At 39.9% G+C, this 17,107-nt stretch overlaps 3 protein-coding genes across 3 annotated transcripts in view; all 3 read left to right on the top strand.

Moving 5' to 3' along the window:
- The first annotated feature begins 1,235 nt into the window (after window positions 1-1,235).
- LOC136251267 (CUB and sushi domain-containing protein 1-like) overlaps window positions 1,236-17,107 on the top strand; it is a 35,089-nt gene continuing 19,217 nt past the window's right edge. Inside the window, exons 1-3 of the mRNA XM_066043695.1 lie at window positions 1,236-1,312; window positions 12,979-13,055; window positions 13,105-13,602. Of these exons, the coding sequence (XP_065899767.1) occupies window positions 12,998-13,055; window positions 13,105-13,602 (556 nt within the window). The 5' untranslated portion in view covers window positions 1,236-1,312; window positions 12,979-12,997. The remainder of the gene's footprint in view (window positions 1,313-12,978; window positions 13,056-13,104; window positions 13,603-17,107) is intronic.
- Window positions 2,301-5,333, top strand: LOC136248563 (uncharacterized). Its single transcript, XM_066040332.1, has one exon. The coding sequence runs from the start codon at window positions 2,301-2,303 to the stop codon at window positions 5,331-5,333; it is 3,033 nt and encodes a 1,010-aa protein (XP_065896404.1).
- Window positions 5,759-7,564, top strand: LOC136248562 (uncharacterized). The gene is made up of 2 exons (XM_066040331.1): window positions 5,759-5,899; window positions 5,948-7,564. Exons 1-2 carry the CDS (start codon window positions 5,759-5,761, stop codon window positions 7,562-7,564), a joined length of 1,758 nt encoding a protein of 585 aa, XP_065896403.1.

The following is a 17,107-nucleotide window of genomic DNA, read 5'->3' as shown; positions in this document are numbered from 1 at the left end:
TGGTACAACTTCAAAGGAAAATGAAGAAAACATACAGATGAATCAATAAAATCACTACAGTAAGGTGAATTACAGACTAGTGAGATCTTGGTTAGTTAATGACAGTGGTTGGAGATTAAGTGTGGTAGCTTCTTGTTCTTGAATACGTTGCAAAGTGGAAGTACAAATCAAAATGGGATATCAATTTCATTATGAAAAATTTGTATACATAAATAATCTAGCATTACTATTTCATTTGTCCTCCACTTAAACATGCTACAACAGTACTAGTGTCAGTACATTGGCAGTGAGTCTACCTTGAAATCTCAACTCTAGAGTATATAGATCCAACACAGGACAGCCCGCACTGTAACAAATACATGTGATCCCATTGTAATTTCATGGACCAGCTGGACTGGGAATCACTTGAAAATAGACGAACAAATTTAACCTGTTTTGTTTGAAGTGAAGCATGTGAAATGTTACACTTAAGAAATCCTAGGATTCTTAGGTGGCATGTAATTAATGTGAGTGTTCCATTTCAGGTCTGACTAGATACATTGAAATTACACACACATCCTGGTCCAAATCACATTTGCCTGGTGGCTACGGGCATGGTTACACATGCGGCTTATAATAGAGATTTGGCTGATCTTGGAGTTTTGGCATTTAGCCTGATTCAAGGCTAGCAGTCAGACACATCCTTGAATTGTGCAACAGATAAAATCAGCTCACTATTGAATACGGCATTAGTCCATTGCACCAGCTGTTAATATATAAATAAATCCATGCATACACTTCAGTGATGTTTGCAGAATATACCCTCCTTGCGGTCTGCCAAAATATTTGCTCCTCACACACTGCACAAAATTCTTCAAGTTTTAATTCAGCTGGCTCTTTCCTGTTACCAGTATCTTCCTGCTTGCTTTATTTATACACTGACTTATGACTTGAAAGACCGGCCCAGACTGTTTTCTAAAGTCTAAATAAGAAAAACAACTCACATAAAGTTCCCTTCCGTATGGATGAACATCACTGATACAGCTCATCCCACAATAATACTTCGTTACTAATGACAACCAACAAAAACCCACAATCAATCCGTTAATTCTTTTTATCTTATGTTTAATCACCCACTGGAGATGCCACTGCTAACTTATAAGGGAAGTTTCAGCAATGGTAAGTTGCAATCTTCAATTTGAGAAAGCGTTCCGTTCCGTGGTTTAGTCCATCATTCCGTTCCGTTCCGTTCCGTAGAATAGTCCCCACCCAAAACTGCAGTTGAAGTTGTTCTCAAGATGGCTTCTTCCCATTGGTTGTAATCCGAAAAGAGGTGAGTCAATCATGTACATGTTAATTGTTTATCCTCAATTAGCGATCAGTTGCATGTCTCATACTAAATTATTCCACTTAACTTCAAGCTAACGAAATTCTGGTTTTTATATCGCATTTGCTTATGAGGCAGTAAAGATGCATGACAAACAAATTAGACTCGCCGGCAGCCGACACATCAGCTCTCTCTATAATCTATGACATCAGTGCACGATAATTATTTTTAGAGGCATTTATTGCATATGAAGATGCTACGGAACAGTTTCAAAAGCTTTGACACATTTTTTTATTTTTTTCACAAATTAAAAGTTACGGAAAATATGTGGAGCACGCATTATACCGTAACCAACTGCACAGGGGCGGATCCAGGAGCTGGCAAGGGGAGGGGCACAAACAGGCTAAGTTGTAGGTGGTTGGGAAGAGCAGATTCTCTTGTTAGTTGCTATATTTTTTAAGCAGTAATGATTGTCGAGAACTAGCAACTATGACATCAATATAATTATTATTAGATATTATGTAATGTGGTATCACGTGTATGTATGTTCTTGTTAGTGCGCTTCATGATAAGTACACGTGTAACGGTTCATTGTAGTTCGCGAGTGGAGTAGTCCATACCAAATCATTCATAATGGAACCTAGTGCTTCGAACTATCTATCACATTTTGGTGCTGCATTGGACCAGGGATTTGGATGGATGCCCTTCAACGTGCTCGAGCTTCCAGATGCGGCAGCCGTTCATTTGTTACGAAGCTACTAAGCAAGGCCCAAGGAATCATTGACGCTGATGAAGTAACTCCTTAGATGATCTCGGAACCAGATAGAGAGACTATCAATCTTATATTGAGCCAGTTATCAACTAAGAAGCGCCAATTGGAGGAATTAGATGAAACTATCCTGCGGCGACTTGCGGAAATAGCAGGATAGTATCCTGCGGAAACTATCCTGCTACAACGGAAAAAGATCTTGAGGATGAAGTTACAGAAGTAGAGATGTACCACTTTCATCTAATTGAGCATATTACCTCTCTACAGAAGTTCTCCACTTTCTTTGTAGCCAAAAAGACTACACCTAACCTCTCCGCCCAACATCAACAGGAACTATACCAAGAGGAGCAAATTGCTGGAAACACCGATACCAGTGAACAGCAAGTAGCACTGCAGAACAATCCAGAGACTGAAGGGCACGCAGAACCTGATGATGGTGTCACCACTCCAACCCTAGTGAGTCATGATGTACCTGTAGTACCACACACACATGTTGTACGTAATGTGGGTCAATTTGTGACTCGGTTACCCAAGCTAACTCTTCCTACCTTTAGCGGGGACCCCCTTCAGTTTCAAACATTTAGGGACTCGTTTGAAGCAGCTGTACATAACAATGAGGGGTTGACTGGGGTACAGAAATTTCATTATTTAAGGGCACAATTGTTGGGTGATGCAGCACAGGTCATTGACAACTTCCCTTTGACTGACATGAATTACCTTCACTCTGTGGCTTTGCTGAAGGACAGGTTTGGGCAGCCATATAAGTTAGTCAATGCACACATGGATGCGTTAATGAACCTTCCCAAGCCTGTCAATAACCTGGCCAGTCTTCAAGGGTTCCATGATAATCTAGAGAGCCATATGAGAGCCTTAAGGTCCCTGGGAAAGTCTCCTGACACCTACTCTACAATGCTAACACCAATGATCCTGGGAAAGCTTCCCATAGAGCTCAAGAAACAATTTGCTCAAGACCACAATAGTGGAGAATGGACCATTCGGGAAGTACTGACCTCCATTCTTAAGGAAATAAGAGTCTTTGAAGTAGGGCACTATTCCAATGGCCTTTCCAAGGAACTTCACACCACTACTGCATCCTTTCATACAACAGCTAGAAAACCCATAGCCCAGCAGGAGAAAAAGGAACCAGTCTGTACTTACTGTAAGGGTGCACACACTGCCAATCAGTGCACTGTTATCAAGGGCCACCAGCAACGCGTGTCTATCGTTAAAGAAGCAGGCTTATGTTTTAACTGTTTAGCACACCATAGGGTCTCACATTGCACTTCTCATAGACGTTGTAAACAGTGTAACCAAAAGCACCATACAAGCTTATGCCCTCCTACAGATGCTAAGCCTCCTTTACCACCTTCTCAAACGAACAACAGTGTTCAACCATCCAACAGTACACAGCCACCCCTTCCTCCAGCAACCAACAGTGCACAAGTGCCAGCATTCACTGCAGTGGCTAATTCTCCCCCCTCGCCTGTGTCAATTCGCAATGCCTGTCTCCTGAAGACTGCCATTGCTACTGTCTCGGTAGGTCCAATCAGTGTTGAAGGAAATATTCTCTTCGATGAAGGTGCACAGCGCTCCTTCATCTCTCAGGACCTGGCAGACAGACTTTGCCTAAAGGAAACCCATACAGAACGGATCTCCCTGTCCTCCTTCAGAAACACCGTATCTGCTACTAGATCCTTACAGGTAGCCAGTATTTCAGTGCACGCACAAGACCAGAGTGCCATACCAATGTCAGTCCTGGTAGTACCCAAACTTGCAGCTCCATTGCAGAACTCTATACATATGGAAATAAGGAATGTGCCTTACTTGAAAGACCTGAAACTAGCCCACCCTGTTACCGAGGATGACAACTTTGAGATCAACATTCTTGTGGGGACTGACTACTATTGGACGTTCGTCCAAGACCACATCATTTGTGGCAATGGCCCTACTGCAGTCCAGTCTTGCTTGGGTTACTTACTTTCTGGCCCTCTGTTACATTCATCTGCAGCGGTATCCCTTGTTCATGTCAACTTTACTGCTATGGACAACCAGGACCTGGATGCTTTCTGGATGACTGAAGCAAGTGGAATCTCCTCCAGCACGATGGATACTGATGACTCCTTCATGAAGACCTACATGCAGAGCAGTATCAAACGTCAGCCTGATGGAGCGTTATCACTCAAGTTCCCTTGGAAAGAGGATCATCCTCCTCTGCCCTCGAACTTCCCCATCTGTGCAAAACGCACCAGATCTTTGGCTCAGCGGTTAGCCAAAACCCCAGAATTGCTGCAAATGTATGGCAAAATTCTCTATGACCAGGAGAAGAAAGGGTTTATTGAAAAGGTGAATGACTTCAAAACTCACCTGGCACACTACGTACCTCATAGACCGGTTAGGAAAGATTCAGATACCACACCTATCAGAATCGTTTACAACTGCAGTTGCAAACAGTCATCCCAACATCCTAGTTTAAACGATTGCCTTCACATTGGCCCACCTTTTCTTAACCATCTATGTGCCATACTATTGCGCTTTCATCTGTATATGCATGCTTTCTCTGCTGACATCGAGAAAGCATTTCTCCATGTTCAACTCGATGAATCTGACAGAGATTGCACTCGCTTCCTTTGGCTTTCTAACCCACAAGATCCAAGTAGCCCTTTCCAGCCTTACCGTTTCAAGGTTGTCTTATTTGGTGCTAGCTGTTCACCATTCATGCTCAATGCAGCAATCACATTTCACCTACAGCAGCATCCATCACCAGTATCCACCAGCATCTTGAGGAGTCTATATGTTGACAATGTTGTCTCAGGTTGTGACACCGAGCAAGAGGCCCTCAAATTCTTCCTAGAATCCCGATCACTGATGAACATATCTATATTTAATCTACGTACTTGGGCTTCTAACAGTCAGTCTTTGAGGGACTTAGCTAAACAGCACAATGTTGCTGATGAGAAAGAGATTGTTAAAGTTCTTGGATTGTGCTGGAATGTCAAACTCGATCAACTAACTCTCTGCTCCAAGCCTGAGACTACTACCACCACTCCAGTAACAAAGCGTGACATTCTCCGCTACATCTCATCAATCTTTGACCCTCTAGGCCTAATCACTCCGGTGACTATAACAGCCAAGCTACTACTTCAAGATCTTTGGCAAGACAATGTAGCTTGGGACACTGAATTGAACGAAACCTACCAGCTCAAGTGGGCTTCCGTTGTAGCAGACATCTCAGTTGCCTTACAACAGCATTTCCCGTGACAGTATATTCCTATGCTCCGAATGGGAGATCCTTCTTACATGTCTTTGCTGATGCCAGCCCAAAGGCATATGGCACTGCTGTTTACATTCAATATGGCAACCATTCATCACTTGTAATGTCAAAATCTCGTGTAGCTCCACTAAAACAACACACTCTACCCAGGCTGGAGCTCATGGCCGCAGTCATAGCAGCTCGCCTAGGTTCCTTTGTGGTGGACTCACTCACCCACAACACCGTCATTCACTATTGGTCTGATAGCCAGATAGTTCTTTGCTGGCTCCAAAGCAAGAAAAAGCTGAAACCATTTATTGAACATAGGGTGAAAGAAATTCTAGCTATCCCATCAATTTGGAGTGTAATCCAGCAGATCTCTTGACCTGTGGACTACCAGCTGAGCAATTGGTTAACTCAACACTGTGGAAGCATGGCCCTCCATGGCTATCGTTTCCTACTGAATGGCCCACCTGGAGCCCTTCAGAAGCTTTCCTTGTGCAGGCTAACAGTGTTGAAGAATCTCTGTCATCTGCCAGTGTCCACAGCACAACCATATCACTACCTACCAATGGTATACACACTTTAATTGATCCTTCTGCTTACAGTAGTTACTCCCAAGTTACTAGACGTAACTGCTTATGTCCTTCGCTTCACCCATAACACCAGGCAAAAGTTATTCAAGCTTAAGGGACCTTTAACACCCTCTGAACTTTCCATTGCCAATATTCAGTGGGTATCCAGTGCTCAACTTCAATGCTTTCCAGAGGAAATAAACAGCCTACGTTCAAAAACTCACTCTTCACAGCCACCACTGGTGAGACAACTTAGACTGTATCTTGACCACACTGGCCTGATCCGTTGTGGTGGTAGGATCCACAATGCACCGTTTTCAGAGTCCGCTAAGTTTCCCTTCCTTCTGCCACCAAAGGACCCCTTTACTTCACTCCTCATATGGCACACTCACAAGCAACAGCACCATGCAGGGGTCAGCATGACACTGACTGCTCTCCGTCAAATGTATTGGGTGCCTCGTGCAAGGCAAAGAATCAGAGCTCTGTTGAGGAGGTGCGTGACCTGTAGGAAATTAGCTGGACGACCATACACTGCACCAGATCCTCCACCACTTGTGAAGGTCCGTGTAGAGCAATCCATGCCCTTCGAAGTCACAGGAGTTGACTTCACTGGTGCCTTGCATGTGAGAGGTGAAGGAGAATGTAAGGTGTACATTTGTTTATTTACTTGTGCTGTCACACGTGCTGTACACCTAGAGATCGTGACAGACCTCACTGTTGAATGCTTCTTACAAGCCTTTGGGTGTTTCAGCAGCAGAAAATCCCTGCCCCGTCTTGTCCTTTCAGACAATGGGTCAATATTTCTATCTGTTGCTAATGAACTTAAGGCCTTGTTCTCCTCACTCTCACTCGCAAGTGCCCTCTCCAAGTCTGGTACAGAATGGAGGTTCATCCCGAAACGCGCTCCCTGGTTTGGGGGGTTTTGGGAGAGGCTTATTGGGTTGACTAAGCTGACCTTGAAAAAGGTCTTGGGTAGGGCATTTACAACCCTTAACAGCCTCCAAACCATTATTGTTGAGATTGAGGCAATTCTCAATGACCGCCCCCTTACATGCGTCCCTACAGACATCAGTGACCCTGACCCAATCACCCCAGCCCACCTGCTATATGGTAGGAAGATAGTTTGTGTACCGTATCACATGACCCCACAGTACAACCAGTGTGACCCTGACTTTGGAGAAACAGAAGTCCAGTCAAGAGCCAAGAAACAAACAGCCCTGATTCAACACTTTTGGACAAGATGGAGAAGGGAATATTTGACTGGGCTAAGAGAATTTCATCAAGCTAATGCTCCTAATGTCCAAACTGTGAAACCTGGAGCCGTGGTATTAGTTCATGATGATACTCCACGTATCAATTGGCGTCTTGCTGTTGTGGAAGACACCATTGCTGGAGAAGATGGCTTGGTCAGAGCAGCCAACATCAGGACTTCTACTGGTAGAACTAATCGCCTGATCGCCAAACTCTACCCTCTGGAAGTAACTGCAGAAGATCCCCTATTTAAACAGCATCAGGACAAGTCAAATTCATCAGGTGATGGTGACCAGACACTACAAACAGAAGTGAAGAGAAGACCTGCTCGCAAAGCGGCAATCCGGGGGAGACAACAAGTAAGAGAATGGACACAAACCTTATGTGTCCCCCCGGAGGATGTCGAGAACTAGTAACTATTACATCAATATAATTATTATTAGATATTATGTAATGTGGTATCACGTGTATGTATGTTCTTGTTAGTGCGCTTCATGATAAGTGAGAACACATGTAACGGTTCATTGTAGTTCGCGAGTGGAGTAGTCCATACAAAATCGTTCATAACGGAACCTAGTGCTTCGAACTATCTATCACAATGATCACTCCTTAGTAGGTTGATTTTTATTATTATAGCCTTTGCAGATGGTTGTGAAGTCTTAAAAGCTTTTAAAAGGCTATGAAGCTAATGAAAGCTTTAAACAACAGCAATACGATAATTATTTTAGAGGCGCTTAGTATGTACGAAGGTACTGGGTGAGTTTAACTGCTCTTTAACTTTGGGTTTAGTTGAGTTTGCAGTAAAATGCAGTTTTCATGGTAATGCAAATTGATTTTGGTCTGATTAGGTATATAGAATTTCTATCAAAGAAGTATGCCTTTTCCTCAAAAGAGAATGGGGGAGGGGGGCATTAGCCCCAAATGCCCCATCCTGGATCCGCCATTGCTGTAAATAACTGCCACTATATAAAAGTGTTTAAATACAACAAAAGTTCCATATCAAGAAGTTTGCGGACGTTTGTTATACTTTTTGTCCATGACAAAAATGCCAGTTGGACCAGGCATGTCCAAAACATTTCGATTGAAAAACCATTAAAAATTAAATTAGTTATTGTGTACCGCCTACCTCAAGTCTATTTAGTAACTTTCCGGGTGTAATATCTGTAGAGCAACTCTCTGCGAGTACGATGATATGAGAAGAAGTCCAATTCATGGAAATTTTGGCACATCAAAATGGCCTAAACCAACCCAGCGTAGCAAAAATTCCCCATACATTTTGTATTGGGCGTTTCAGGGGCATGTAACAAAAGGCGTAATAACCCACAACACATGATAGTTACCTCAGATTTTATACCAGATTTAGAAAGAGCAGTGAATAGCAATTAAAGTGAGCTATAGCAAAAGGAAATCAGAGGAAATTTGTAAGGTTGAAAATCACTTACTTTTCTATGGCGAATTGAATGGCGGATATTTGGAAGGGAGCGTTCTGAAGCAATTTTGACGTCTTGAAACCAAGTAACCTTCACTACATTAGTGTTATAATTAAACAAAAGCATTATGAATTAGTTCTGCAGGTTAGTTTGTGAAAATTACAGTGTTTCGTGATTAAGCACTGTTCCATGTAGCAAACTTCTTCATATGGATGACATTGTATAGAGAAAGTCAATATTTAAGAGCTTTGTTTTTACGTATGATTTGTCAAGCAAATTATGGATTCTACTGGGTGCACTTTTGCCTGATTTGTATATAACACAAATATATGTGTTTTCCATTGGGAAAGAAACAATGGCTGTTGACAAGATTTTAAAACTGATCAGTGGGACCAAGCTAAAACTACAAAAAGGACATGAAGTAGTTTTTAGGGCATACTTCATAAGAATTTAGGTTACAAATTTAGTGCTGTGTAAAATTTTCAAAATGTGACAGCCTTTTTCGATATGGATTTCATAGTAAGGAAAGGTTTTGCCGCTATAAGTATTTGCAAAAATTGATACTGAGATAAAGGTCTACTGAAATGTGAGTCAACACTTTGGCCATTGTCAATCCTTGCTACTAGTTGGATAGGTTGATGCATGTGATTTAGTCAGATTTTGTTTTGTTCAGTAGATATAATACATTTTATTATATTGTGGTTAGTCAATTACATTACATCATAATGCATCAAAAACAGTATTCATGAGGTATACATAAGGATTAAGTGTCCTTGTACTTCGATTTAGCTTCATGTCATGTCAACCATAACAACTTGAAACATTTATACCGTACAGTTACAAAACCTACAGGAGATAGTGAATTTATGCTGGTCTTATGGTGAAGAACATTTGAGAACACCTGTTAAAGGGGCTATAAATTAACAGTACAGTAAGTCAAAGTTTATTTCCTGGATGTTTTTGAATATGATTTAAGGGTCCATCCAATACAGCGGATGGAGAAATGTGAGGAGAAATGGTTGCGATGGTGCCACTGGCAAGAGATATTATCCATGTCTGCACAGATACTACACTTACAAAGGATTGGCAATGCATGACTAAATTAATAGTGATGTATCAAGACACACAGTTATAATACAACCATGAAACATAACCTAACTGTTATAGTGCTGTGGAGGCCTAAAAGGGTGTCTATTCCAAGTGCATAGAGTTCCATCCACTGCTGGTGTAGAAAGCTAGGACAGTTGTGAAAATAATTTGCTTGCAGTTGGTTGCTTTCAAGCAGATTCATTGCAAGTAGGTATATCTCAGATTAGGTATATCTCATCTCTAGAAGTTGTTGGTGACACAACAAGCTGACACCAGCTTTGTCTGAGTGTTCTTGTGAAGTTTGCACTGTAGGAACAACTTTAGATACAACCTTTTCAGTACATTTGTGTAAATCTAATTCCCAAGCAGTTAAACGAAGCTAGTAGTATGGTGGCATACTTCACTAACGAGTTCTAATTCCTCTCATAAAACCTGCAAAACTCCACTCAGCACCTCTTTCTTGATTATTTCTCTCCAGTAGGTGTCAGTACTCCAAGTGCTGATCCTCTTGTTGCTGGGTTAACACTGCTACTAACCCAAAAGAGGATGCATCAGCACAGACCATGGTTAGCTAAAAACAAGACAATCACCACACCAAGAAATCTACACAAGTAACTCTCACCCAGCTGTGTTTGTCAGTACCTGAAGAGTATTGGATTCTTCAATTGTTCCAATAAATCTCAGTTCATCACCATCATTGCTTCAACACACTGTTTGAAAATGTCCACACTTGTGGCACTTTTGACAAGTAGCAGTCTTAGCTGGACATTTTTCTTAACCAACATGATTTTGCCGGCAAACTGTCTTTGTACTTTTGTGTTTGTTACTCAATCCAACAGCATCAATGTTCGATGAAGTGTCAGCCCGTACTATCGGTTGCTAATTCTTTATAAATTCTCTCGCAAACTAAATTTACAGCTTTATCCGAGGTAAGATCTGCTTCCAATTGAAGATTCTCAGAGAGCAGAGCCACAGAGCCCATGCAACCACTATGCAATTTTGAATCATTTCTTCTTTTAAAGCATTGTAATTGCAATGTTTGGACAAGTTGTACAACAAAATTATTAAATTCTCCTTCCTGCTTGCACTGTTTGAATTTTGAAAATAACTTTTAACTTCTTCACACAATGAGATTCAAACCTCCACAAAACTGTTGTGGAAGAGTTTTTCTGGTCGTTGCTGAGGTTAGAGGATTGAATAATATCAGCAGCATCACCCATTGTGTAGGTGAGGTTATAACTCGCTGTGTTGAACTCCTATGGGTTAGTCCAGAAGCTTGACAAAATCTCTCAAAACATGTGGTCCACTGTGGTTTGCCTGTGTCCAAAAGTTTAGGAATTATATACTGACAAGTTGTCTTATCTAAATTTGTTTATATTGACATCTCAAAATATTTCAATATTCTTCCATTAATGTAGCCATACAAATTTTTGCATGTTATATGGGTTCATTTAAACCATGCATTTTTGATGTGTCGTCTTACTCGTTTATTCATTGTTGACTGTACACATTTCTGTTGTGTATTGTGGGCATGTCTACACACATGCTGGTTGCTAAAAAGGCTTATGCATTAAAATAAGTGATGAAAATCAAAATGCTTGCCCAATATATCTGGACAGAAACTAGTGGCCTAACTGAGGCTTTACTGAATATTTAATTTATGCCACATTCATAAAACTTAGAGAATTTACCTTTGGGGGGACCATAGAACTAAAAGACAATGAAACAAGGGAGGTCATCTACACCTGCAATTATACTAGTGGACATTTAATTCTTGCTTCAGTCAAATACAACTATATAGCCTTTCAGTAATATAGCCATGACTGAATTAGGAGTTAAATGTCTTCTAGTAATGTATATTGCATACACTACTAGCTAGTTACAATAATAATCTGTTATAACTCTTCTGTCTTGTTATCCTGGGCACAACAATATATGCCAAGTGTTAAAAATTAAGCAACTACAACTTATCACGTTTGCATGAAAAATTGAGATACTCTAATAGAACGGTCACTACAACATCTCAATAGACAAATAGTATACGTAACTTGGAAGGAATTTAATACACTATTGCGAATAATAATAAAACTCTACTGCAAATAAATACAGGCACTATAAATAACTTTATATGCCAAGCAAGTACAAAAGTTTGGAGCAATTATCAGTACCAACATAGATCTTGGTATCAGATTTTTCTGTATTGGTAAAGCACTAGTTTGTCCCATATCATTGCATCTGTAGATAAGAAGAACAATGATTTGTGTAAAACAAACCTCAAAGCCAGTTTATAGTTGTTTTTGGAGTATATATTTAAAATACAAAAGGTGTGCAAAAACAGCCAAGTTGTATAAAAGGGTGTAGTTTTCAAAAAGCTTGGGTGAAAAAAGTTATGAAATCAAAGATGGCAGTCATGAAATGGCTGCAGTGATGTTAATGGTAATAATGAAGGAAGTACCCTTTTTATACAGCTTGGCTGTTTTTGCATGGTACGTGTGTGTGTGTGTGTGTGTGTGTGTGTGTGTGTGTGTGTGTGTGTGTGTGTGTGTGTGTGTGTGTGTGTGTGTGTGTGTGTGTGTGTGTGTGTGTGTGTGTGCAGTGTTGGGAGTAACGCGCTATGTAATATTATTACTTTTGTGGTAACTAAGTAATATAACGAAATATGTTATAAAAACAGGTAATATAACTCAAGTTACTTTACTTACAAATGTAATGCGCTGCCTAAGTAATATAGTTACTGTAATGTGTCTAATATTACATAATATTATTACTACAAGTAACAAAGTTACTAATCTTGTTAGTAATCCACTGAGTAATGCCTAGCCACAACGAAGTAATGAAGCCTACTGAATAAAGCTTATTCACCAGCTTCTTACTTATAACCCAAGATTTGTACATTGTCCAACAACGCAATCACGTCATGTGATGAGGTGGTAGTTTCACACGTGACAGCTTAAGGCACATGACAGCTTAAGGCTGTGGACACAAAGTAATATAATATGTAATATTATTATAGTTACTTTATTTTATGGGTAATATGTAACTGTAACTAAATAATTCTGTTGCAAGTAATATGTAAATAGTCACTTTTAAAAAGTAAATTGCCCAACACTGGTGTGTATGTGTGTATATTAATTTAACTAGTAAGGCATAAAATAAATCATACAAACATGTTACAAAAGTATACAAAAAAGCACATGACAGTAACTAGTAATTTACCAACTAGTTACTTTTACAAAAGCATCTGTAACTAAGTTACATGGGACAGTTACTATTCTGAAGTAGCTACCCCAATTCTGTTTGCTTTACAGATTGATTGTGTGTACTAAAATGGATGGGCGATTGTTCTACCTTATCATGCTATCATTCTGTCATGTTCCATATTCAGGTATGGGAACTCTAATCTTGTCATGTACTTAACATTAAACATGTATTAGATGAACAAGTGTGTACTGACCCTGTTAATATCCAGCAAGATGGAGACAGTCAATCAGCTCGTAATAGACTAGCAATTTTTCCGCGTCTCAACTTTACTTGTGATGGTAGAATAACTAACATTAGAGCTGAAGTGATTAGGAGTAATTCAAGAGATGATCCTTTAAGTTTCCAAGTATGGCGATCATCATCACCTGGTTCAATGACGTATAACAGAATTAGTGAAGTTCTGTTACAATCAGATAATCAAGTGACTATAAGGAGAAGTGATTTTTATGATGCAAATATTGTACTTACTGGCAATAGCAGAATAGAATTTCAGTCAGGAGATATTGTTGGATATTTTCATCCAAATGATGCTCGATATTCTGTAAGAGACATACGAACTGATGAATATGTACTGTATCGGTTTGATGGATCACCTTCTCCAACATCAGTTGATCTCAGTACGCGAGATGCCATGATTAATTTTCGACAGCCACTGATTCAATTCACAATAGGTATGTGTATACAAATTTAAACATATCTTAAAAGTAATAGTGTTTCTTATGAACTCCAGAATTGTATTAGAACAATAAGTGTTTTTACAAATCCTTAATAGATTTACATTTGTAAAATATTGTCATCCCAAATGTTCAGTGTTTGGTTCCTGCCCATGACAACTTTTTTCTTCACAGTGCCACCTTTTTGTGACATACTTCTTTCACATGGCAGATACTAGCACTGGTACCTGTTCTTGTACAGGACCATTTCACATTTCACATTTACCACAATGTCGAATCAGGAATGAAGCATGTCCTAAAGTGTAGCATGCATGGTGGTATTTCTTTGCACAAATCTTAGCAAGCCTATTAATAATAAGATGATATGAACATGCAGGTTAAGAACAGCATGTAGGCTAAAAAATTATTATTATCAAGACATGTGCAGCTTATATGGTGCTAATAGTACCTGTCTCATCATGCTAGAAAGAATCAGTACAGAAAGTATATAAAGCAGTAATATTCACTGTAGCTATTTTGCAAGTAAAGGTTTGACACACAGGTACAAGCTAGTTGTTTTTATAATTTAGGGAAGCACTAAGAATTAAAGTTACAAAGGAAGGAATATACTTTAATAGAACACACAGACAAACAAACATGCAGCCAATTTGTCTCCCCATGCCTGCCCTATACCTATCAAATGTGCTACTATATGCTTTTCCAACAGTCCACATCTAGAATGTAGCTCAAGTTTTCCTCTACACCAATGCCTTCAATGCTCTGTAAAGAACAAGTAAAAGCATGCAGTGATTTGTAATACCACACTTGGTCGTAAGGGTTATGAAAGGTGGTGAAAAGAGTAAAACCCAGGCTAATAGCCTCACCACGCTGAGTGATCAATCACCCCAGCCAATACGAATTCTACCACTGAATTGCTTTTATAGACATACCTAAATGCTTCGATGATGGGTGGGAGAAGGCAACGATGCTGTTACGTTTGTTAATGTAAACGGACAAGTCCTGGAGATATCACGGTAATACTTCACCATGTGACTCGCAATAGAATCGATTGTGGGTTGCGAGCAAAACCTGCCAAAAGATGCGATGAACATCTACCATGCCAAACTATGGTGAACTACATGTGAGTTACTTTGTTAAACTGGTTTGTGTGTGTTCAGGCTGCTAATAGTTCGTGCAATGCGTGTTGATTACGAGTTCTAGTGTATGGTGAAGCTACACGAGTAGAAAGTTCCATAAATCATTTAAAGCATAGTCTTGCTCGTGCTATATGAAAAATAAAGCACTCGGCGCTTGATGCTACTAAAGCACTCGGCTTCGCCTTGTGCTTTATTAGCATCTCGGCTGCGCGCCTCGTACTTTATTTTTCATATAGTATTCGCGGCTATGCTTTAACATATACTTATAGAACTTTGAGTGGGCGAGATCAAAGGGAAAAGTGTACTTTAAATATCATAAAGTACACTCTCAGCCGGCCAACTGCTTCATCAACCACAAAGAGTGCTTTATTGCACCGCAAAGAGTGCTTTATTGAACGAATAAAGCACTCTTTGTGGGCAATAAAGCACAGTTGCCCACGTGCCTTAGTGTAGGCTAATAGCCTACGGGGCTCGCGCCAGTACGACTAATCACCCAAGCCGGTGAAGGCTGATAGCCTCGCCGCGCTGAGTGATCAATTACCCCAGCCAGTACGAGTTCCACCACTGGATTGCTTTTATAGACATACCTAAATGCTTCGATGATGGGTGGGAGAAGGTACCGTTGCTGTTACGTTTGTTAATGTAAATGGACAAGTCCTGGAGATATCACGGAAATACTTCACCATGTGACTCACAATAGAATCGATTGTGGGTTGCGAGCAAAACCTGCCAAAATACGCGATGAACGTCTACTATGCCAAACTATGGTGAAATACGCGTGAGTTATACTTTGTTAAACTAGTTTGTGTGCGTTCAGGCTGCTAATAGTTCGTGCAACGCTCGTTAATTGCGAGTCCTAGTGTATGGTGAAGCTACACGACTAGAAAGTTCCATAAATCATTTAAATTCGCCTCGTACTTTATTAGCATTTTGGCCGCGCGCCTCGTACTTTATTTTTCATATAGCACGAGCAAGGCTATGCTTTAACATATACGTAATGTGCTGAACATAGCTGAAAATGAAGCGTAATGGCCACTTCACTATTCCAATAATTGAATAGTTGGGGCATATGTTCAGACGAAAACAATAAGCCTGGCACCATTCTTCCTTCTAATACAGTATGCACAGGTTCACCAGTCATAATGTTGTAAAAAAGTAAACAAATCAGTACAAGGAAAAATTAGTTCGATTAAGAATCAAAGAAATAAAAAGTAGTGAAACAAGGGAGGTCACCTACACCTGAAGATATACTAGTGAACATGTATTCCCTATTCAGTCTAGCTATACCCATGACTGAAATAGGGATTAAATGTCTACTTGTCAGGAGTAGGCAACCTTAATTGAACTTAAAATTCCTATTTTTAGCAGCATAGCCCCCAAAATTAGCCAAATCGTACACTGTTTTATGAAAGCATGCAATATATAGTACTCCTTATGACATGTATTTCTTGATATAGTGCCATTGCAAATTTGGCCTTTGGTGACCTTTGTGGCCACGTTTTCACAGAAATTTTACTATTTTGTCTTTATATCCATGAGGCATTAGTTGTTGTGGTACCAAAGTAAAGGTCTTGTTGAACCATAGATAATATACCCTAACAGGGATTAGTGACGAACTTAGCAACGCATACTGACATCACGGCGAATCCTCGTTACTGTAGTACGCGGACCTGCCCACAAATTAAAGCACCTTTTTGGTTGCTACTGTCCGCTATTATAGCAAGGACAGTGTTCAGCTCATTCATTGCGGCTTCTACTTCATAAGTCGTTCATAATATCATATTCTACTTACTCTTAAAAGATTCTCACGTAAGTATTCTTACTTATGCTCTCATGGAAAGCTGAACGAATTACGTAAATTATGACATAATGCAAGGGGTCCGCCCACAAGCACTTTTGTAGTTTTTCTAAGCAACAAGTGATATTTATAGAAAGAGAATTGTTTCAGTGCAAGCTTACAACTCCAAGAAGTGTAATTATCACTTTAATTTTTCAAAATTTCCTTGTTTTGGTAAAGTATTTTGAGTGAAATGAAAATGGGTTTCATAGTTTTCACACCCCCATAGTAGCAATTTATCAAACATGCTTGTGAACATGTGAATAACTTTGTTTAATGAGTGTAATTAACACAATGATTAATTAACATTGTACTCATAAAATTGTTTTTAAGGTTACCTGGTAAAGGTAGCCATAGGGCATATTCCTGGTGACTATAATGATAATACGTACATGCAAGTACAGTAATTACAGGCATAGCTATTTGTATCTATACTGATGGGATAAAGAAGGTGTTAATTGGAAGACAACACAAGAACTGGGAAGAGAAACAATAGGCGTTAATGCAAAGACGAAGTTTTGCCAGGATC

Source organism: Dysidea avara, chromosome 3 (assembly GCF_963678975.1).
Source record: "Dysidea avara chromosome 3, odDysAvar1.4, whole genome shotgun sequence".
Taxonomy (NCBI): Eukaryota; Metazoa; Porifera; class Demospongiae; order Dictyoceratida; family Dysideidae; genus Dysidea; species Dysidea avara.
The sequence above is the reverse complement of the archived record's forward strand: the minus strand, read 5'-3'. Positions and strand labels throughout refer to the sequence as shown.

What these genes read in the sequence shown, in the direction of transcription:
- LOC136248563 (XM_066040332.1), top strand. Translation starts at nt 2,301, where the DNA reads ATGTACCACTTTCATCTAATTGAGCATATTACCTCTCTACAGAAGTTC.
- LOC136248562 (XM_066040331.1), top strand. Translation starts at nt 5,759, where the DNA reads ATGGCCCTCCATGGCTATCGTTTCCTACTGAATGGCCCACCTGGAGCC. An exon ending in CATATCACTACCTACCAATG is followed by an intron (nt 5,900 to 5,947) that starts GTATACACACTT and finishes GTTACTCCCAAG; the next exon opens with TTACTAGACGTAACTGCTTA.